The sequence below is a fragment of the Gallinula chloropus genome, assembly GCF_964237585.1.
Source record: "Gallinula chloropus genome assembly, chromosome: 1".
NCBI classification, from domain to species: domain Eukaryota; kingdom Metazoa; phylum Chordata; class Aves; order Gruiformes; family Rallidae; genus Gallinula; species Gallinula chloropus.
This window is the reverse complement of record NC_140085.1, coordinates 120,356,111-120,378,319: the sequence shown is the minus strand read 5'-3', so window position 1 is coordinate 120,378,319 and position 22,209 is coordinate 120,356,111. Positions and strand designations below refer to the sequence as shown.

The following is a 22,209-nucleotide window of genomic DNA, read 5'->3' as shown; positions in this document are numbered from 1 at the left end:
AGTTCTTTTTTCTTTTTTTTTTTAATTAATTAATTGAAAGGCATTTACTTTAAGTGTTGTGTTTTCTATTTTAGTGTTTTAATCTCGGCACTTACTTTGATAGGGAACATCCAAAGCACTGGAGATAAACTCCAGGCCTGGGACTGCCTTTTTCTCTAGCCAGTTGTTCAGTAACTGCCCAGCATAAAACAGGGTCATTTTCGAAGTGAAATTGCCTGCTGTTCAGGGTGAGGGAGATTGCTAGGTTCCCCTGGATAATTAAAGGGAAGAGAGGTGTGGACAAAAGTGTGATGCACTTTCCAGTCCTCACGTCCTCTTGCCAGGCTGGTCTAAATACTCCCTTTCCTCCACGATAGATTCCTAGTCCCTTCTTGCTCTGTTACCCATCAACATCTTCTCTGGATGTCCCTATACCCTGTTTGAAGCCTTGTGCCTTCTTGGTAGTCATGCCTCCTCCGTATGTTTGTTTCCTTCCATTATACTTCAAGGTCCACTTCTGTTTGAGATGCTTGTCTACAGGCTTCAGTGGGAAGCATAGTTTCAGTGAAGGGAAGATGGGCAGAAAAAGTTGCAGGATCGTGTCTTGTTCCAGATAGTTTGAATTGAATGTATTGATTACCAGATGGCCAGAGTAGGTGTCTCTCTTATTAAATCAAAATGGATTTGAGTTGAAGGAAGCACAACTGATGAGAGACTCTCAAAGGCATATAAGCAAGAGTTTTAATATACTTAGAATATTGAATTATTTTATAGCATCTGTTTGTACACTCCTTGCTGTCTTTTCAAAACCTTCAGAGTTGTTTCATGGAACTCCAGCTACTATAGAAAATATAGCTGGAAAGTCTGTTTTAAACTGTAGAAAGGTTTTTGACTGCTGCATCTAATGGTGACATTAGTATGGCTTTATTTCGAGCATTTGTGTGATTGCTTTCTTCTAAAGGAAAGATTTCTGAAATAGGGACCTGATACCAGTAAATGGCAGATAAATTTATTGCTTGAAAGCACGTGTCCTTTTCGTGGCTTTAAGGCTTAATTTCTGTAAGGAGATTTGATACAGTTCCTACAAAAGGAAAATAGGTTATTTGGATTTTTTTTCTTTTACTCATTAATCAGTTGTCTTTTACAGACATAGCTTATAGATACAATTCAAGCACTTCTCCTTAGATAAGAAACAACAACAGTGTAAATGTTGGAAATTACAATTTTTTTTTAAAATATTAGTAATTTTCAGTGCTGGTACTAAGCTCTTCATCTTTTTTTTTTCCTTGATACAAGTGAGTCATACAGATTTGGTCTGTCATTACAAATCAGTGATCTCATTGCAAAACTGAGAAAGAATCACAGAATGGCTGAGGTGGGAGGTCCATGAAGGGACTTACGGAGATCATCTAACCCAACCTCCCAGCTCAGGTCCAGCCAGGTTTGAATGCTTCCAAGAATGGAGACTCCACAACCTGCCTGGACAAAACTCTTCCAGAGTTTGGTCACCCTCACATGATAAATGTTTTCTTTGTTTTCTTACATACAGGTGCACGGGGCTTTCCTTTCCCTCATGCCGGATTTGGCATTTCCCTTTGTTGAAATTTGTGAGGTACCCGTTGGCCCGTTTCTCCCATCACTCAGCCATCTGGTGCATCAGCTTGCCCTTTGTTTCTGTACCAGAGATGGCTTTTTGGGTAGTGCTGGTTTCAGTACTTACAGCTCAAGTATAGGAGCTGTTCTCAGCAGTGACTGGTGGTGAAGATGATGTGCTGTAAGCTACAGTGGTATAGATGGGAGTTACACAGTGGAGTAGAAATGCAGCAAATTTCACCACCCATGCAGTAGCCAGTGGCCTGTGGCAGAGTGGTAGGCAGAGGACAATTACACCTTAAACTGCCACAGATAAGTCTGCCAACATTCATCTCTGATGCCTAAGTCCTATCTTCTTGACAGGTGTGCTGGCACTAGAATGATTAGGCTCATTTTATATCCATGCAGTCATCTTAAATTCATTCCCTTACCACTTCTGGCAATTCCTAGGTCTGGCTTAATGAAACGCTGTGTAGCAGAAGCACCAGGTTCCAAGCCTCAGCATTTCTGTATGCTTCCCAGCTACTTACTTCTTACCTCAGTGTTGTTAAATCACCAAAATTGGCAGATAAACTCCCCCTTTTTTCAAAAAAAAAAAAAAAAAGAAATGGAAATGCTTCTGTGAGGCTTGCAGTAGTTTGGGTTATTGCTGTGACACTGGTGTGGTTGTCAGAGGGTAGGAACCCCCAGCAGAAGTCAGAGGGCTGGGATTTGGTGGTTCTCTCCAGCAAGCGCATTTTTAGAGTCTCTTTCAAATCCAGCTCTTTCGTTAGATACAGGCTATAACGATGTAAAAGGTCATTTCGTAGACTCCCCTGCATCAAGGAAAGATGTATTTTGCCACAGTAGTAATTTTTTTTCCTAAGACTTGGTGGTTGTTCTGCGACCTTCTGGGACTTTCCTCCTTCCACCCCACTTACAAGCCCTCCACTTAGGCATCCTGCGCAGTAGCAGAGCTTGGCATGTATCATTGCTCTTGCTATACTCTGTGCTGTGTCATCACTGAACAGATTCTATCATCAGAGTGAAATCCTTGGGCATATTCAAGTACTGTAGGAGTTTCTCATGCACAATGTTACAAGTGCCAGCACTTAAAATGTACGTGATGGCAATATATTCAGTGGTTGGCTTAATTTTCCATTAAAGCCAGCAGCAGTACATCCAATTTTGTCTTGCCTTGGAAGGGCAAAGGTTCCTTTATGAAGCTTTGCAGTATATAGGTACTTTGGAGCGACTGTGGAACACAAACGTGCTGTCAGGCAGAAGTATAATATGTTAGTTATGTAGAGAAGCTTGAGACATGCAGTCACCCCTGCTCAGAAATACACAGCTCTGTGTTACGTGCTGAAACTCTACAGGGGGAAGCTAGTTAACTGTAAACTCTGTGTTTACTGTATGTACCAGGGAGCCTGTTACACAGCAGGCAGCTTTGCACTGCACGTCCACGCTTTGTGCTTACTGCTCACGGCCCTTCTCTGCCTAGATGTCTCAGTGGAGAGGTTTGCCTTCTTTCCAGAAATAATTTTACTTGAAACCCAAACATGATGAGAAATGGAAACAACCGTTTAGAGCACTGTAATTTCTGTATCTGTGCCTTAAAGATGCTGCCATTTGTGAAGAAGTGACCTAAGATGCCTTCAAAGTTCACACCAAGTCCCTTTAATCATAAGCACATGGTTACTGAATGTTTTGGGGTGTGCCCTTAACGGCTATTTTCCATACTTAACTGTTTGCAGTTCCTGTAGTTGAAATGTTATCTGTATTTCTGTGGTGTCTGAAATCTTGTTGGCATTTTTACCGTCTCAATAGATTTTATTCCAAAATGTTTTACTTCAGATGATGTAGCGAATGTGGTGCTTTAGAGCATTATGCTTTTTGGTGTTAAAAAGTGATAAAAGCGTGTTTATATCCTTCTTTCACTGCACCCACATAATCACCTAAATGCAAAAAAGCTGCATCTGTTGCTGTGATTGAGACTTACCAGTTTTAACTGTACTGGGATTTGATGACTAAGACTGATTGTGGTGTATAGCAGGTCTGTAGGTATCTGTTACAAAGCTGAATTTCCTAGAAGAGAGAAGAAAACCTACAGGGAGCTTCGTTTGTCATCTTTCAAATATTAAGTCTTGTATTGTAATGTTCATTTTCAATTGAAGTTTCTACACCTATTATATTAATGAAAATGAAGAGTGTTAACAGCTTTTTAAAATCAGGACTGTGTATGTGTTCGTGCTGGTAGAAGTCTAAAAATAGCTTCCATGCCCCGTGTTCGTATGAGCGCTTTGCGAGTACCTGCAAAAGAAATTGTGAGGGACTGAAAGTTCTTTCTTGAGGTTTAGCTGGTCTGTGTCTTCAAAATATGTCTAGCAGAAGTATTTGTCTAGTAGAAATTTGTATGCAGCTTTCTTGGGAGAGCAACAGGAGCTGTATTCCCCTCGTCAGATGTTGTGTTTTGGTTGTTTTAGTACGGTGTTTATCAAGCTCTTCATAGAGCTTGAAAGGTCTGCAGGTTGTGTTCAGTAGCAAAACGTTGAGCATTTTAACTACAAAAATCCTAAACAAGATTTTTTTTGTGTGTGATCATCGATGGAGGTGGTATTCCCAGTGCTATTTAATTTCTAAAGTAAGGGGAGGATATAAAGGGTATTTTTCTGTCTTATTTTCAACAACTTTGGCTTTGTTACAGGAAAACAAAACTTAAAAACTTTGCGTGAGTGACACGGTGGTGTCTGCAGGGGCTTTTGTAAGCCAAGGTGAACTTTGCTGCAGGCAGGGACAAGGGTAGGGCCCCTTGTCCCCTGGTGAGGTTTAGAGGGGAAAGTTGAGTTTCCAGACAGTTGAAAAAGCATTAGATGTGCCTTTTGTACTTCCATTGTTATTGAGTAGAGATTGAGAGGTCCCTATTAAGCCGGTCTGCACCTTAATTCAGCAAGAGGACTTAGGAGCTGGATAATAAAGATGAGCAATGAGACAAGTGGAGGAGAGATGTAGGGTTTTTTAGCAATTTAGAGGTCTGGGCTAGGATTACTTTTGCAAAGTTTACACTGAATGACTAGGTTGGAAAAAACCTTTAAGATCATCAAGATGAACCGTTCCCGTCCTCTACTAAACCAGGTTGGTGACTCAACCACCTCCCTGGGCAGCCTGTTCCAGTGCCCAATAACACTTCCAGTGAAGAATTTTTTCCTAATGTCTAATCTGAACCTGTCCTGATGCAGCTTGAGTCCATTCCCCCTCATCCTATCACCTGTCCCTTGGGCAAAGAAACCAACACCCACTTCTCTCCAACCTCCTGTCAGGTAGCTGTAGGCTGTGATAAGGTCTCCCCTCAGCCTTCTTTTCTCCAGGCTAAACAGCCCCAGCTCCCTCAGCCGTTCCTCGTAAGGTTTGCTCTCCAGCCCCATCACCAGCCTGGTTGCCCTGCTCTGGACTCGCTCCAGGAACTCAGAGTCTTTTGTATAATGTGGGCCCAGAACTGGACACAGTACTCAAGGTGTGGCTTCACCAGAGCTGAGTACAGGGGCGCAATCACTTCCCTAGTCCTGTTGGCCACACTGTTTTTGATACAAGCCAGGATGCCATTGGCCCTCTTGGCCACCTGGGCACATTGCTGGCTCATATTCAGTCTGCAGTCAACCAACACCCCCAGGTCCTTCTTTTCCAGGCAGCTCTCCAGCCAGTCTCCCCCAAGCCTGTAGTGCTGCATGGGGTTGTTATGTCCCATGTGCAGCACTCTACACTTGGCCATGTTAAACTTCATCCCATTGGTCTCAGCCCATCCGTCCAGCCTGTCCAGATCCCTCTGAAGAGCCTCTATGCTCAAGCAGATGGAAACAGGATCTCTCCTGGTCAAACTATGCTTGCTGTAAAGTGTCTGTGTATGTCTAATAATAAGAGATTACGAGAAATTCTGTGGGACTCGCGACAAGGTAGCAATGAGGACACTGTCAGGGTAAGCCTGAAGTGGAAAGGCAGCCAGCCAGTCACTTTCCCATATGTGAAAATTCTTCTGTGCTCATTCTTACTGCACCTGACCTGCGCCAGGACTGGTTTAGGGGAAAAGCCCAGTTTACATGTCTCTCTGGTACTAACTAATAAGTCTGTATGATACAGCTACTGTACAGTGTATTAATAGGGGTTTTTTCCTGCCAGTTTACCTGCATAAATTTGAGGACAAGGCTGTCCCAGCCATGCACTCACCAGTTGATCAGCCCTTGCTTTGTTTTATACGTACTTGCAGGCGTGCGTGCCTGCACGTGGCAGCTCAGGAGCAGAGCTCGGGGGAGACCGTCATCCTTGTCACAGATACTGTGTGCGTGATTGACACGGGGGGAAAATGTCTTGAGGGGAGAATACTGAGAGACATTCTGCTGAAAGCCCTGCTTATTTGTGAAATAAGTCAACCTGTATAGGTAGCAGAATAGAAAGATGTTTATATACTAATAAATCAGTTACTGTGCACGTCGATATTGCGGGTTAACCTTTATTTCAGTGCAGGGTGAGGTACCGCCGAACCACAGAATTGAATGTGCTTCCCATAGAACTGATTGTGTTTGGGTGCTGTCTCTGTGAGCAGTGTCTTGGAAGTACAAAAGTGAATTTGTGACCAGGAATGTTGATTTTTAGAATTACTGTAAACACTGCAGTGGAAAACCTGAAAGGATTTGGATTGTTAGGGTATTTTTTTCTTCCAAAAGGCAAACAAACAAACAAAACCCCTGACACCTGTGCTAGAAAAACTTGATGTATAGGGAGGAGAGTTGTCCTGTTTTATTAGTTTTTATATACTGCAGCTACACTGGATTGGGTCTTTAGTGTGTATTTGCTAACTGTTACACGCATACCCTGGTTTTGTTGGATATGTTCAGAAAGACATTCTGGCTTAACCTGCAATGTGAATGGGGTGGGGGGGGGGGGGGGGGGTGGTGTTGTCTCCCAGCATATTATTCTTGCTATCTTGCAAAATTTAGTTGATACAGTCTGTTGCCCTATTGTCCTGATGAGAAGACCATCAGGGAAAAGAGAGACATTTTGGTAGGGAGGAACAGGTGGTTGTAACTCAAGGCTTTTATGTAGCTGGGGCTCTAGGTGAATCATTTTATTTTCCTCCTCATTATTCTCCATTTGTCTCTGTTTACTATATGCTTACTTCAGATCCAGGGTGTTTATGTTACTTGTAAGTCACCTCCAAATTCCTCAGAAGTCTATTTGTTAAATAATCTCTTTTTTACAAATGCTTACAGGTTTAAAAAGCAGTCATGTCTAACAGAAGCCATTTTTCACATCTTTTAGACCCTACAGGACCTGAAATTATAAATGGTTTGGGGTTAAGTAATGCACAAGAGTTGATTCACAGCATAACTATAATTGACCTGCTACAGGATAATGAACTGCAGTATAACAAAGTTCCTCATCTCTCAGGAGGGATTTTATCAGTGGGCAGCAGTATTATTCACCACCAAAACCTGACTTCTTGGTTAATGCTGTTAGCATTTTACTCGTTGCTAAAAAATACAAGGCACATCAGAGATACAGAAGTTTGGTGATTTCTACACTAACAGAAATTACATAGGAAAGGGGGTTCAGAAATCATGCATTACAATAAAACAAAAATGGAAGTAGTCAGGCAAAAAGAAATGCTGGGAGATAGTAATTTTGCTGTATGTAAACAAGTGTCATCTTAATAAAAGCTGCTCATGTGAAGCCATTAGGTGAAATGAGATGCTTTCTATCATAAAATTCAAAACACATGCCAAATAGAAAGCTCCATTTAATTCTTTTTTTCTTTTTGTGTGTGTGATATGTGAGTAGGTTGTCAATGTTTTGTTTTGCCAAAGACTGAAGTGAGTGCTTTAGTAGGGTAATATCATTGCAGAGGCTGAGAAGTTTCTTTAAATCCATCTTCCTTGGTGAGAACATCAAGGAAATATTTAATAGAGACCTGTGTTACTCATGTGGTGAAATGAGGCAGTTTAGGAGGCTGAGAAGGGTCAAACAGAAAGAAGGTGCTGGCATTGCAGTCAGTACTGATCCAAGGAGCTTCCCTTGAAGGGGGATAGACTGTTCATTGAAAAAGTACAAGGAATTTAAAAGTGGTGTAGCTGAGCTGTTGCCTAAAATATGCAAATCTCATTAAGGTGCTGTTCCGGAGAACAAACAGTAGGGTAACAAATGGGCTGGTCTTGTTAAACTGCTGATGGTGTGTAGGGATGAGGGAGAACTGAGGAGGTGATCCTGGGAAGTGTAAGTGAGGCTTGGTTAGTCTTCCCTGCCAATAAAATTGATGCCAACAGTAATTTTTAAGTTGGTTATAAATCAACTAAATTATTATGCTTCATAAACTCTCTGCATAGTAAACTAAATTTCTTTATGCTTCTGAGCAGGTAACAGATAGAAGTGTACTGTTAAATTCACTGTCCTTCCTTAGATTCCTAGAGAAAAATCCCCTGTTGAGATAATTAAAATAAAAAAGAAGTTATTTTGAGCATAAGAAGAAAATATGCTGGAGGTGACTGGTCTGAGTTTGTTATGAGAAAAGCCGGTTGTTACTAAGTGAGGAAAAAAAAAGTGCATGTTGCTTTGTCTAGTTTTATATCAGGTCTCCTTAAAGAGAGTGTTATCAACAGCTCTTTTCTGTGCTCTGAAAAATGTGAGTATCTTCTCCCTGTGAGCAATCCTTCTGAAAGGAGAATTAATGAAACGTTGTCACAAGACTTGAGATTTAACACTCGAGCTGTTTATTTCTACTGAAGTGAAACCAGCTGACATCCAGCTCCGTGTTTCAACTGGTGCATCTAATTAACATCCTGGAGGAGTGATGTTAAAAACTAAAAATCCAGTAGCCATCTCAGTTAAGAGGGTCTATCACTTGCCCTTTCTAAAACTGATGTGAGGTCAAGCCCTTCCTTCAAGAAGCCTAGAGAACTTCCTGAATTGACTTGTTTTGTTTCCTCCTATAAAAATTAAGAAATAGCTTAGTTATATTTTTTTTTTTAATATATCATTACTTATTAAACATTGTTCACAGCCTTGGAAGAACAGGCAATGCTCCAAACAAAACTTTTCTTTGATGATGATTTAGAGCAGTCCATGCAGGAGGTCCTCAAACAATTGTAAAGAGCCCAGCTGTGTAACTGGGTGACTTTGTGTCAGCTGCAAGTTGCTGCTGTTATTTTTACGGTGATATATGGAAAGACTAGTTTGAAAACTGAAAGGCATTCCTGAACTTGAAAGGTTTACCAATTTGACTTAATTGGGGAGGGCAAATCAGGGTTGTAGGCTTGATGTTAATGTGTATTAAAGGCAGCTAGCATACCTTTTATAGTTCTTTTTGCTTGGTGTGCAGAGAGGATGAGCAGAGAGCAATCCATTGAGAAAAGAAAGTGACAGGAGACCAGGAGAGATGAGCTGCCTCTCAGGGGACTTTGTAAAATGATGGAAGTATAGGACAGCAAGCAGAAGATGGTCTGGACTAAACAGTCTGGAAAAGGGCCTGATAAATGGCCAGCATGTACCCAGGCTTCATGAGGAGGAGTGGGAAAAACAGTGCGTAGAGTGTCAAGTGGACAGACACCTCGTTACTGGGTGGGCTCTTTGGTGAAGCCTGGGGCTGACCCTTCTGAAGGTGCTGCGCCCTGGCAACTGAGCCTCCTTGTGTAGTCAGTTAGTGAAGCAATGGCTTGGGAACTCCCCAGTTGAGAAGCAGAGAGCCTAAGTCAGTTTGAGGGGAGGTACTTTGTGGAGAAAGGAGCTGGATTAATTTTGTGTTTTGTTCAAACCCGACGAAAGCGATTTCTGTTTTATTGGGAGGTTTCTTTATCTGTAAGCGAAGGACTTTTTTGGCTCTAAGACAAAATGCACAGTTGTTCTAAAGGTACATTACTTTGGGCAAATCAACTTCACCATAGCAAAAGTCTTAAGAACACAATTGGAAATACTGTGGTGTTTCACAAGCTAAACCCTGCTTAGTGCAGGACGTTCTGGTTTGTTTCAGAAGGCAAGTGCAGAAATCCGCGGACGGGAAGTGGAATTATCTGGGAGTGAAAAACCACAAGACAGATTTCTAGTTTAGGGGGAAGCCAAGTGTATGAAAAAGTTTGGTACCACTTGTTAAAATGTTTTTCTTGCATAAGTCATTAATGTGATTCTGTTTGTCTTCTAGCTTAAGAACTAGGTGATTAGCAAATGAAATAGAAAGGAAAGATGTAAAGGTCATTAAGAAAAGAAAAAAGGAACATTACTTCTTACATAACATACAATTAACCTATGAAATTCACAGCCAACCTATACTATTGAGGTCAAAACCAGAACAGAATTGAAAAATTATTAGGAATACATTTGCATAATGAGAAAATCCTCAATTCTATTGTGGGATTTTCTGTAGGTTGAAAAAGAAAGACCTCTGGGAGTATTGCCAGCTAGTACCTGGTTGTGAAAGGCTGGGGTAGAGAACTGCATGATAAACAGGTTGTCTAATTATCTGGCATTACTTATGTTCAAGCATAATGTAAGCTTGACTTGACTTCTTTACATTCCCCTTTGAGAGCTCTTCTCTCTCCCTACTGGCAATAGAAGCAGCCCAGGGAGGTGAACCGCAGCAAGCCGAAGTTGACTGTTGTGAGTAACCACCTCCTTCCCAGGGTGAGGGGTGTCAACAGATGGGTTTTTTCTGTGCTTTTGTAATAGCTTCCAGTATGAAAGCAATTAATTGTATCCACTAATTGCTAAGAAAGGATGGGCATTTCTGTGGTCAGTCAGGACTGCGACAAGTAAGTAAATACTGTGCATCTTCCCAGTGCTTCAACTGATTCCTTCTGCAGGCACATTTTAAAAATAGTTTGTTCATTTTTCTTTGTAGATTAATTAATTCTTATAGCTATAAGAGTATCACCTAAATCCACAGTTTCTTATATTCACGTTAAATATTATTTTTATTTGGGGAAGAGAGAGTATTAATTTTGTTCTTAGGGATAACTATAATCTCTTGAGAAGTAAAACCTTGTTAGTTCTCATGCAGCTAATCCTTAAATGATAATTCACTTAAACAGACTGGCTTCATAACAAAAATCCTGCTTAAGTGCAAGTGATTGTAACTTACTTTGTTTTGGCCCGTAAAAGTGCACCTAAAATCCAGATGTGGAGATAAGTGGGAATCGTTTAGGAACTTTTCATTATCATCAAGAAGTCACGCTTTCCCAGTTAAAAACTGCAGGGGCAAATATTTTTGAATGTATTGAGGCTAAGAGTTCTAGCAGACTGAAAAATGAAATCTGGAGGAGGAAAACTGTAGCCAAGAATGAAAAATACGGCACACAAAAACCCCACTAACGCTTGATGACTGCACAGAGCTATTAGAATAGTCAGTAGAGACAAGAGAGTTCAGTAAATATTTTTGTTCTGAGCTTGGGAAAAAGGCAGATAGGATGTTCCCATTATGGGGTGTACGATAACGCGGACTCTGTTTCCACCATCATCAAGGAGAAGGTTAAGCAGCAGTTAGGCTTATATTTGGCATTTTTGAGTTTGAGGCCTGGATAACGTAGATCTATGAGCTCTGAAAGAGCAGGCCAGAGAATTGTTGTTTAACATTCATACAGATTATTTTTACAGTTCTTGGAAAACAGAAGAAGCTTCAGAGGACTTGAAAAACACTATGGAACTGCTTTCTGAGAAATAAACGTAGTTCTCAGTCTGACATTATGCTTGAGCAAAAGGGTAAATTAATGAGGTGATTAACAAATGTAAAGGACAGTAATTAATGATAATGACTCCTGGTTCTTGGAAAATAAGTTTTATTATGTTAACTTTAATATTCTTGATGTAACTGAGACTTTGTATGATAAAATAGTTTAAGTTAATATAACAGCATAACACAGTTGGCTATAAACTTGCCTGATACCTTATTTTAATCAACTAGATGACACAAGGTCGATACCGTAGCTATGTAGTGTGTAGCAACTACCTGGTAAGTTACACGTAATTGTAAATGTTTTAGTGATGCTGCCTTGTGATTAGTTTTTGGTCTTGTTTTATTTGGATTTTGATGGTGATGTAGGGCCCCAACAGCTGTGTCTCTAAGGCTAGAGCAGCCGGAATCATCTTCCCACAGGGCAGAGACATCCCAGCTGCATAACAAGCTACTGGGTTGTCCATGGAGTGGAAGTAGTAAACTCGAGGGAGGAGGTGTGGTAGACAGCTGAAGGCATCATCCCAGGCTAAGCCATCCATCACCATTTGTCAAGAAATCCCTAGATAACATTAAATTATCTGTGTTAGTGTTTGCTAAAAGCACAGACTGGGGAGCGAGTGCTGTATAATGAAGAGATGGGTGACTGCGGCAAAGCAAACTGGGTCACACCTCTGCTTCTGGTTGACTGTATGTTGTGTTACAGCCAGAGGGGAAGCTGTTCTCTAAGACTGAAGACTGTAAACTGTTACTAGAAGGTGTGGGAATGTATCTGAGAAAGCAGTAAGATGGAAAAAAAATGAAGTGTTTTAATTAATCTAGTGATTCATCATTCAAGAGATCCCATAATTACATGAAATCCAGGCACCTATGGCATCCATAGTGGATGGTGTCACCCATAAGCATGACAGTTTGAGTTTGCTCCTTAGGGTAAAGCAGTTCCAGGAGTCATCACTGCTTTTGCCCATCAAGCAAATTGCAGCGGAGCGAGAGCCACCTATCAGCATGCACCTCTGCCCTTGCCCTGCTGAGGCTGGTGGCCGCTCATGACATCTCTTCCCACCCTGCAGCAATGAAGGGTGTTCTGCCTGCACTGTCCCTGAAAAGCCAATTCCCTCTGGAAACTCAATTGAAATGAACGCAGCCTGTCCTTTTCTTCATTCCTCTGCCATGGTGTTCTAGGCAGCAGGGCATCAAGTTTCTTTTTGGGGCCTAAATCAGGCTTGTTTTTTCTTGAGCACTGCATCTGTTGCCCCTCTCAGCCCGTATGAAATCCTCACACAGCAAATACGTGCTTGGAACAGAGGTGGGTGAGATTTCTTCACAGTTGCTGTGGTCAGAAAGGGTCTTTCACTTGCCTCACACTTGGCTGTAACTCTGTGTCTTCAGAGGTGGAGGGGCCAGCAGCGGATAGTGGTGCCGCTTCGTTTCAGGTGCTGGTAGCAAATCTCACTAGTACTCCTGTGGTGGTTTCTATAATTTCCGTCACTCTCTTTTCCACACTGTCAAGTACTTCGTTATTCTTTAATAGGTCTCGTCTTGTTATTAATAGTAAGTTAGTCTGATTTGTGGACCAAAAAAACCATGATAGAGTGAAACTGGCCCGTTAAAGACAACTTTAACTGTTCTGCCCATCTGTTTCCTGTACCAATTGAGTTATGAGCATTTTCCTATTTGGGCTTTACTTTTCTTTGGCCCCTTTCCACTCCTGAAATTTCCACACAGGGTTTCAGTAACTTAATCAGAAACTGTGGCGTACATGTGGTAGTATCGGCTTCAAGTGCTGTTTTTACAAGATACCTCTGTTCATCTGATCTTTTCCTCTGTGCTGTCTGCTTCTGTGTCTCCTCTGCCTTTTCAGACCGCTAATTTCTCTAAGTGTACAGGAGTTTCCCCTTTCTCTGTTGTCCCCTTTCCCTGAAAACCCCACATACCCTGGCTCCACTGAACTTTTGTGAGGGGATTGTCTTGACTGTGACTTCTGTAGCTTAAGTCATGCTGCAGTTCTGAGCAGCAGCCCTTTTCCTTCCAGTAGTCTCACCTTCCTTGCCTCAGATACTGCCTGAGAACTGTTTATTAATTCACACTGAATCTTATCGTAATTCTCTTTGATTTTTAGCATTTACTTCCTTTGGTTTTATTTTTCAGTTTGGTAAAAGTTAAGAGTTCTGATACCTGCTATTCAGATTATAGTTTTCCCTTTGTCTAGATGCCTGAATCTCACATTAATGTGATGACGGGCGATAAATTTAAGTGGGTACTGACTCTATATTCCCACGTGTTTTTCTAGGTCGATGGGGTGTTTGAGGGGGTGGGGGCAGGGGAATAGGGGCTTGCAAAGAAGTACACCAGGCATTACCCTTTGGTCAGTGAGGTTTTTGCCAAGTTGGATGATGCCTAATCAAAACTTCCACATTGCACTCTCAGGTTCTTTGAAGTTGCAATCTATTCTGGCATTAGGCTCGCCTAGCACAGGGAACAAGCAGCGCTCGGTATTTTGACAGGCGTGCTTTGGAGACAGTTGCTAAATATGTCTGTGTCTGTATTGCTCTGATCTTCTGTCAGGGGAGAGTCGTGTATGAGTTAGAAAGCTGGCGTAAACTCTGAACCGAGTATCTGACTTGTCACGGTTAGCACCAGTTTCTCAGGATGCCTTTGCTGCAGCCTGGGGTCGGGGAGATATTAGCTCGCTGCCTTTAAAGTGTTTGTCCTAGCAGTCAGTCTGACCTGATCTCAAGCCCCAAGTCCATGGTTGCTTGATTTGAACTGGTGCTCTAATATGCCAGCATCCTGCACTGGGCCGTTTCTTAGTGCCAGCATCAGTTTCTGTGTTTCAGAGACAAGCTCTGTTGCTTGGAGTTTTCTGCTGAAGGCTCTTGTTACCAGAACAGCTTTTTTGTAACTGGCAAGTTTTATGAAGATGTGTGACTAAATTATGCATTGGAAATACCCCATTTTGTAGAATGTTGGGGGGTGGTACCAACAGCTAGTGAATCCAATGAGGTCGGAAGGAGTTGAGTAGTGTTTAGTCCGAAGGATTTTGAAGCGTTTGAGTCGCTTTTAACAAACAAAAATTTAAAGGATGGTTTTTTTAATACTTTTATGTTGATAGCGACTGGAAATTGGATATAGACTGCAGATTTTTCAGGTCAGTCATTATAGGAAAAGCTAACGGGCATACAGTGGGTTATCCACAGCTGGAAATCTCCCAAGAAAAGCTGCAAAGACAAGCAGCCAGGTTCTCACTCAAGTAGATGCGTGCAGGTGCTGACACAGTAACTTGCTCAGGGTGTAGGTCCTTTTCCTCTGATGCTCAAACAAATGGGTTATGCAGCAGTGGCTCCTTCTGGCTTCAAAATGTGTAAACCAGAGAGAGGTGGGTGGTTGTTCAGTTTGGAGGTGTTAGCATCGTTGCGGCTGGCTTTGGTGACTCAGCACTTTTTTGGCAGAGGCGTTGTCACTTTCCGACTCCGTGCTGTGCCGCGGTGCAGCGCAGAGCGTTGCCCGACTGCGCTACCTCAGCCGCTCCGAACTGATCATCCACCCGCCAGTGCCGGCCTGATCAGGTTCTTCTCTATTTCTGGTTGAAACCAGCTTTCTCTGTTAAATTTTGTCTTTAAAAGTCGTACTTGCTTTTATTTTAGATGTCTCTGGTTTTAACGGATGGCAGTGGTGCAGATTTGGCAGGCAAAGTGGGAATTGTTTTGCATATTATCAAATGATGTATTGAGAATTCCTTATTAAAATAGAGAGGCTTTATTTGCATCTTGAATTAAGCTTTCTCCTTATACAACGTTATTTTGCAAAAGAGACAACACTAATATATTTTATTTGTCAAGTTCTAACTGAGGCAGCTCTTCTTCCCTTTCAGGAATCTGGGTAAAAATGGCTTATCTAACAGTAGTATTCTATTGGATAAATGCCCACCTCCACGACCACCACCTCCACCATACCCTCCCTTGCCAAAGGACAAGCTGAATCCGCCTACACCTAGTATTTATGTAAGTAAATCTATGGTAGAAGTACATTGCTGACTGCCTTTTGTAATTATTTGGATATCTGAATTACCTAATTAATTATTTTAAAGATGCCATGTTCACAGTTTAATTCTAATTACACGCTCAATTCTAATTACATGCTCTCCCGACTAGTGTGCAAGCAGGAAAAAAGCTAACAAAATAATTTTGAGACTTGGTTTGACTCTTAAGGTGCTCATAAATGAAGAATTTCAGTACACAAGATGAAAATCAGCTTCAGAATTTATTTGTTCGCTTTTAATGCTAAAAACACTGGCAGAATAAGTAAAACAGTTCCTCACATACAACGTGCAATATTTCAAATATGTATGTACATTTTTTGCAGCTGACAGTTTAGGTATAAATGAACAAGTAATTAACTCTCCTAGAAGTCTGCTTCAAAACACAGTAAAGAAAAAAATATTATAAAAGCTGAGGTGATGGTAAGAACAAAATGTGGCTAGGAAAAGGCAGGGTTTCATTGCACCACGTTTTCTTATGTAACCATTAAAACTTCTGCTCTGAAAATAAAAGTTTTGTAATAGCTTTAGACGGGTTTGAGTTAACTCCCCTAGTGATAGAAGGATAAGTTGTAGGATGTCCAGCTCCTTGATAACTGGTTAATAACTTGCAGTATGTCCATAGAGCTGGTGTGAAAACCTCGAGTTAGCTCCGCTCAGCCCAGCTTGGGGACCAGGGGCAGCCGGCACTTGGGTGTGATGCCACTCAAGCAGCTAGATTAAGCTGGGAGTGGCAGAGCTTCCAGCTGTTGTCCCAAGTGTTGTATCTGAATTAAGCTACCTTAGTAAAACTATGTCACAGGTTTGTTTAGTCGGTACAGAGCTGGTAAGTCACCCTGTGGCAGCACACTGTAGATGGGCTGGTCTGGGTCTCAGTATTTGTGAACTCGGTGTTGTATTTTGTTTATTGAAGAGAAGCCCTTCAGCATTGTTGATTCACAACGATGGGGAGGTGGAGGTGGGGCAGATGGATGAAGAGGAAAGGGAAAAAAAAGATGCAGAAACCATAAAATTGAGGTCATAGTTGCACAAAAGTGTAAAAAGAAATAAAATCAGCCTCCTTCTGGTTAACGTGAGATATACTGTGAGAGTAGTCTTTTTAATTATGCTGTTTCTTGGATACATTATCTGTAGAATTAGCTTTTTGATTTCAGTAAAGTTTAGTGTATTATCTTGCTCTTCAGAGAATGGTGTAGATTTAGAGGTTGTAGAAGGGCTACTGTCAGATAAAGAAATAAACTGCAGGAAACTTGAGTTGCAAAAGAAATAGCAGCTTGGGAATAATTCATGCCAAGAAATAAATTGTATTAACAAATTAATTTCAGGAGTGAACCTAGCTTTTAACATAGAAAGGGTTGTGTGATGTAACTATTAATTCCCCGCAGTGCAGGGAAATGGAGAACATTCCTGTCTTTCTGCTGCTTCTCTTTTTCTTATTATTTTGTGGTTTTATTTTTATTACTGCTCTTTCTTATTTTACAAATAAGGAGCCTAAGTTCATATGACATCTAATACTCCATTATAATTTTGCAGTTGGAAAATAAAAGAGATGCTTTCTTTCCACCTTTACATCAATTTTGTACAAATCCAAACAACCCTGTTACTGTAATACGTGGCCTTGCTGGAGCGCTTAAATTAGGTAAGTTTACTTTCTATGGGGTTTTTCAACTATGGAAAACAAGTGTTGTTAAAAAAGAAGTCTCTCAGTTCATAGAAGTGGGTATTTTATTTCTGTGATACTGTATTACTTGTGTATTCCAAGTAATTAGGGTAATGTGTCATTTCAGTTTGCTACTGTTTCTAATCTCTATCATCTCAAAAAAAAAAACCACCCAAAAAATGCAACAGATTTTGCTGAGCGCAGAGAGGAGCTGAGCTGTGGATATGGAAGCTTATGGATAGACATTTTTCCTATGAAACCATGGCTGTGTGTGTTCGTGGTTAAATTTAATGTTCTGTAATCCGTCTGTGTGCAATATTTTGAACTCTGCAGATACAAAAACTATCGTTGCTGGTAGGAAATGTGTTCTGTGAGGGAAGTGCATTTGTAGAACTACAGTCTAAAAAATGCCCCGTTGGTAATAGATTTAAACACTGTTTGTGGATGTCTTTACTCAAGTCATGTAAAATGTTTCCTTGAGTGTAGTCTATACAGTAGTTGCCAAGTTTTTTCTAAGCTGCTGCTGTTGTGTGCAGGAAAACTTTTTGAGTGTTAATGACGAGTGTTAATTTATAACCTTCAGGTGGGCTGTGTTATGAATGCTGAAGGGGAAAATGTGCTTTGGTTTAAAACTTTAGATAACCTCAGGTATTAATGGCTTCTTTCCTTGAAATGTCTCGCTGTATTTTAACTGTCGTTTGTGAATGTTACTCCTGCTTATTAGATCTGGGACTCTTCTCTACTAAGACATTGGTAGAAGCAAATAATGAACACGTAGTAGAAGTGAGGACACAATTACTGCAGCCAGCAGATGAAAACTGGGACCCCACTGGAACAAAGAAAATCTGGCGTTGTGAAAGCAGCAGATCTCATACAACAATTGCTAAATATGCACAGTACCAGGCCTCCTCATTCCAGGAGTCTTTAAGGGTAAGTCCTCCGTTATATAAGATAAAATTTACAAATTGGATACCAAGTCTGGAACCAATTAGCAATGGCTGTTGAAAACAAACAGAAGGAGACATTGCCATGAGGATGAAGAGCACAAGTAAATTTACAAAGTCTGTTTTGAATAGGTCAAATAGGACATAGGGTGTTCCTCCCAAATGCATAATGTAAAACTTAATTTCCTTAAAGTAAAACTGGCTATTACAAAAGCTTGTTAACATAAGATTTCATATAATAATGTCAAAAATCATACTAAAATATTTAGAATTTAAGAGGTGTTGCTTCTACTTTCACGTACTCTTCGAAATTAAATTTCTTTGTTCTTCACAGTGCTCGGAATTAATTTGGATGTGGATTATTGGAAGCTTACAGTTACACTTGTCTTTCAGCACCAAAGCTTAAAAATATTAAAATAACTTTCTCCCTCTGAAAGAAGGGACTGATGTTTTATGTCTTTGTTATTGTTGGGTTCCAAACATAAGAGTTTCTGTTTAGTTTAGAAGTTGTTAGACATTTGTGACTGAGTGGAATGTCTGAAACGCTACTTTGTTGGTATTACTTTCTAGTATTTTTGCTGAAGTAGTGAGCACATCCTTGGAATTAGTTATGGGCACTCCTCAGAAGCTTATCTTACTTGCTGTTATAAAAAGATTAGGCTAAGGTGGAGCTAAGACAAAAAGCTACTCTTGATCAGTTGTTAATTAAAATAGGGGGAAAAAAACCCAGTGTGGGGAGTTGACTATTGCAGTTTTCACTGCTGTTACTCAGAAAGAGCAGTGGTTTCAGTAAGAAAGGAAAGAGAAATTCTAAAGTTAAACTTTGTACCTTAGAGAAAAGGCTTAGAAACTAAGAAATGAATTGGTAGTTGAAGAGAAGAGGAGGGAAGGCAGTCACGAGATTTTAAGCAAGACTGATATGGGATGAGGAAAAGAGACAGGAATACTACTGGGAAGTGGGGACCACTGAAATCATCAAGAGCTTGGGACATAAACAGGATTTCTCTTCCTCTGCAGAGATATTAAATTTAAGCAGGATATTGACTGAAGTTTTGTGGTGCCCCAGGAACAGTTGCACCACCATTGTAGTCTTCTACATCATTCCACAGAGACTGGAGAACGTTATATATAATGTTTCAGTGAAGAACATGTTTAATAACGTGCATGATTGATCACACGCCAGCTTGTCAGCGGGAAAGACTCAGCTTTGAGTTTGCACCAAGAAGTGAACTCTAGGATTTTCTGAGTTTATTTTTTTTTCTGTTACAAAGTGGTGGTGAAAATGTATTATATAGCATAGCTTTCAGAACTATTATCTTAATTTTTCCTTTGGAAATCAAACCAACATTGTTTTAAGTGTACGTGTGTGTCCTTTCCCTAACGCTGCTTTGACCTGTCCTTAGGTGACTTTTCACAGGGTTCAAATGAAAACTTTGTTTCTTCTTTGTACAGACACAATCCTTTTGACTTGCTCTAGGCCACTTTTTTTTTATCCCTCTAACAACTATTGCATCGCTTTCCTAACATGTCTTGCAGTATTTGATAAATCCGTCATCACTAGGTCCCTTTTTGTTTCTCTTTGCCCTTCGTTCAAAGGATGAATGAGTCTTTCTCAGGTACATGGGGCACTTTGAAATTTAACAACAATCCCATTCAAAGCCAGAGATCTTGGACAGCTTCCAGGCAGTTCTTTCCTCCTTTTTGTCTTACTCTTTTTCTTTCTATGTCCATATACCTGCCAAAAAAGAAGACTTTAGAATAGGGTTTTGAGCCCACTCTGCTAAAAGGATCAAATTACATCATTTAATATCAGTTAGATTTTTCCACCAGTAATGGTCCTAGCTACTGCAGTGCTAAAATAGCATATGGCTATGAAAAATTCAGAAGATTTTATATAATGGATTTTATAAAATTAGTTTTATAAATGTTAGTCATCCTAGTTCCATATCAGGGGACCTGCTTGACTTTGAAGAAAGGTAAATGCTCTAGTCTAAAAAAGTTAGCAGTGTTCCTTAAGCCTGGGTTCCAGTTTGCCTGCGTGATGAAGCAAACCAGCACACACCGTAATGTGGGCTAGTAGCCATACTTACAGGGCAGACATTTTCTGTGGCCCCAGCCTGAACTGCACCCAATCTGTGGTCGTGAAGAATTCACAAGCAATGGCTTGTGACCAAGAACACTGTTATTATTGGTGGAGGTTTTGTTATTGTTATTTTAACAGTAATACTGACATAAAATCTTAGGTATGGGTGTTTTACTGATTGTACCAGAATCAGGAAACAAATGGGCTTACATCTCTTACCAGATTGTCACTTTAAACCCATGTATTTTACATATATTCTTACTTTTATGGGTAGGTAGGTAGGTGAGTGTGTGTATATATATATACACACGTGTGCATGTGTGTGTGTATAGCTAGAAACACATTTCCACAATTGTATTTTATAGGAGGAAAATGAGAAGAAGAGTCACCACAAGGACCACTCAGATAATGAATCCACATCTTCTGATAAGTAAGTGGTATAACTGATCGATGTTGATAGTACATGTTTTTTTACATCATCCCCCTTTTTTACATTCACCCACTATATTTTTTGTATGTGCAGCTCTGGGAGGAGGAGAAGAGGACCTTTTAAAACAATCAAGTTTGGGACCAACATTGACCTGTCAGATGACAAAAAGTAAGTTGATCACAGTTTCTCCTGCTCATGGAGGCTGGTATTCTACAGTATGATGCTCCTTCTGAAAAACCACAGCACTCTTCTCAGACATCAGTCAACCTGTTGATAAACCCAATTCAGTTGCATACCTCATTTCTACCAATTAAATTGTTACTTTTGGTCTTTTAGCTGTTGTTATGAGTCTCCCTCGCTCTAAAAGCTCTTTTGAAGCTTTTCTTTCCAGTATCTTAATTTTTCTAGAAATGAACCTAAATACCCATCAGAAACTGTTATTTCTAGTCTCTTTCTTATACATTCCCTTCATTTCATTCTGAGGCTTTAAATTATTTGCTTACAACTTCAATTACTTCCGACAATACCTCGTTTTCCATCTTTGCACAGAAGTGTAACTTTAAAAGCTGAGCTTTTGGGTTTGGTTTTGTGTGTGTTTCTGGATTTTGTTGCTTGTGTTTTCTTTCCTTTCGTTCCTACTGTCATCCTTTCTGTTCCTGCTTTTTCATGGCTCTTGCTTCTCTATCTAGGAGCAGGGTTCAAAGTATGTAGTACAGACCAGACCAAAGCTTGGCCTGTGGCTATGACGTGATGATACCTTTGCCAGAACCTAAAAAAACCAAATAAGGAATAAATTGTGTATTCTTTACACTACACACCTTTCTGTGAGTAGATGAAGTTAGCTCGGAACAACGCCGGGAAGTATTAGAAATACAAATACCCTGAAAGCATTTTTTTGTGTGTGTGTCCAGTAATAATTCTTCTATTTGGTACAATCTCTAGCTAGCATATATTTCCATAAAAGATCCAGCATGCCTAGGCTCTCAGTTCTGTCCTGTCAGCTGCACTACACAAACTCTGATCTGCTGGAATGATTACAGCAGGAGAAAAGGTTTCGGTGTTTGAGACTGAGGAATAAGGCCCACTTAAAATGCTGAGGTCTTCTGTGGTATAGTCACTGAAAAATCAATGTGTGTACATATGTATGTGATTAGATACTGTTATAAAATCTTAAATATGGATTTTTTTTTTTGTCTAAAGACAATTCCATCTGTAGATATGAAATTGTTCCAAATAAACCAGCACTCTGAGCAAACCACTGGAAGAAAGACTTTAAATTAACCTAAGTATAAGTAACCTGAGCTTACAGGGAATTGGATTTTGATACTTTAAATAGTTCCTGTAGGATCCCAGGTTGATGCCTGATCTTGTGCAGTCTCAGGATTCGCTACAAAGCTATCTTTCCCCTCAACTAACCTGTCTGTGATTATAGTTGGAAGTATTTTACAATTGAAAGAGTAGCACAGGTAACTTGAGTGACATTACAGAGCTTCATACCCAACATTCTGGGATTTTTGTGTTTGAAGATCTGTGGTTTTCCTTCATGCAGGCGTGCAGCTCTGTAGCACGTGAGTGTGGTTGACTTCAGCCTTGATCACAGCAATCGTGTACCGGCGCTAGTGTATGTTCAGGCTTCTTGACATAGGTTGTAGCAGCGTAGCGTTGGGCTCTTGAAAGGATTATTAACAATTTCTGACTGGCTTAGAGTGTGAGGAGAGCACAGCTCTGTTTTCACTTGGAAAAGATGTACACTGAGGTGTAAATTGCAAGCTGAGTTTTCTGGCAGTGTAGCAGCAGAT

The 22,209-nt window shown here is 40.5% G+C and overlaps 1 protein-coding gene across 9 annotated transcripts in view; it reads left to right on the top strand.

The window, feature by feature from the left end:
- KDM6A (lysine demethylase 6A) overlaps nucleotides 1-22,209 on the top strand; it is a gene marked incomplete at both ends in the record, with an annotated part of 156,608 nt that overhangs the window by 118,226 nt on the left and 16,173 nt on the right. For all 9 annotated transcript variants that reach the window (XM_084276108.1, XM_084276106.1, XM_084276103.1 and 6 more), the window contains 5 exons: nucleotides 15,129-15,258; nucleotides 16,827-16,932; nucleotides 17,678-17,883; nucleotides 20,346-20,410; nucleotides 20,504-20,578. In XM_084276108.1, the coding sequence (XP_084132234.1) occupies nucleotides 15,129-15,258; nucleotides 16,827-16,932; nucleotides 17,678-17,883; nucleotides 20,346-20,410; nucleotides 20,504-20,578 (582 nt within the window). The remainder of the gene's footprint in view (nucleotides 1-15,128; nucleotides 15,259-16,826; nucleotides 16,933-17,677; nucleotides 17,884-20,345; nucleotides 20,411-20,503; nucleotides 20,579-22,209) is intronic.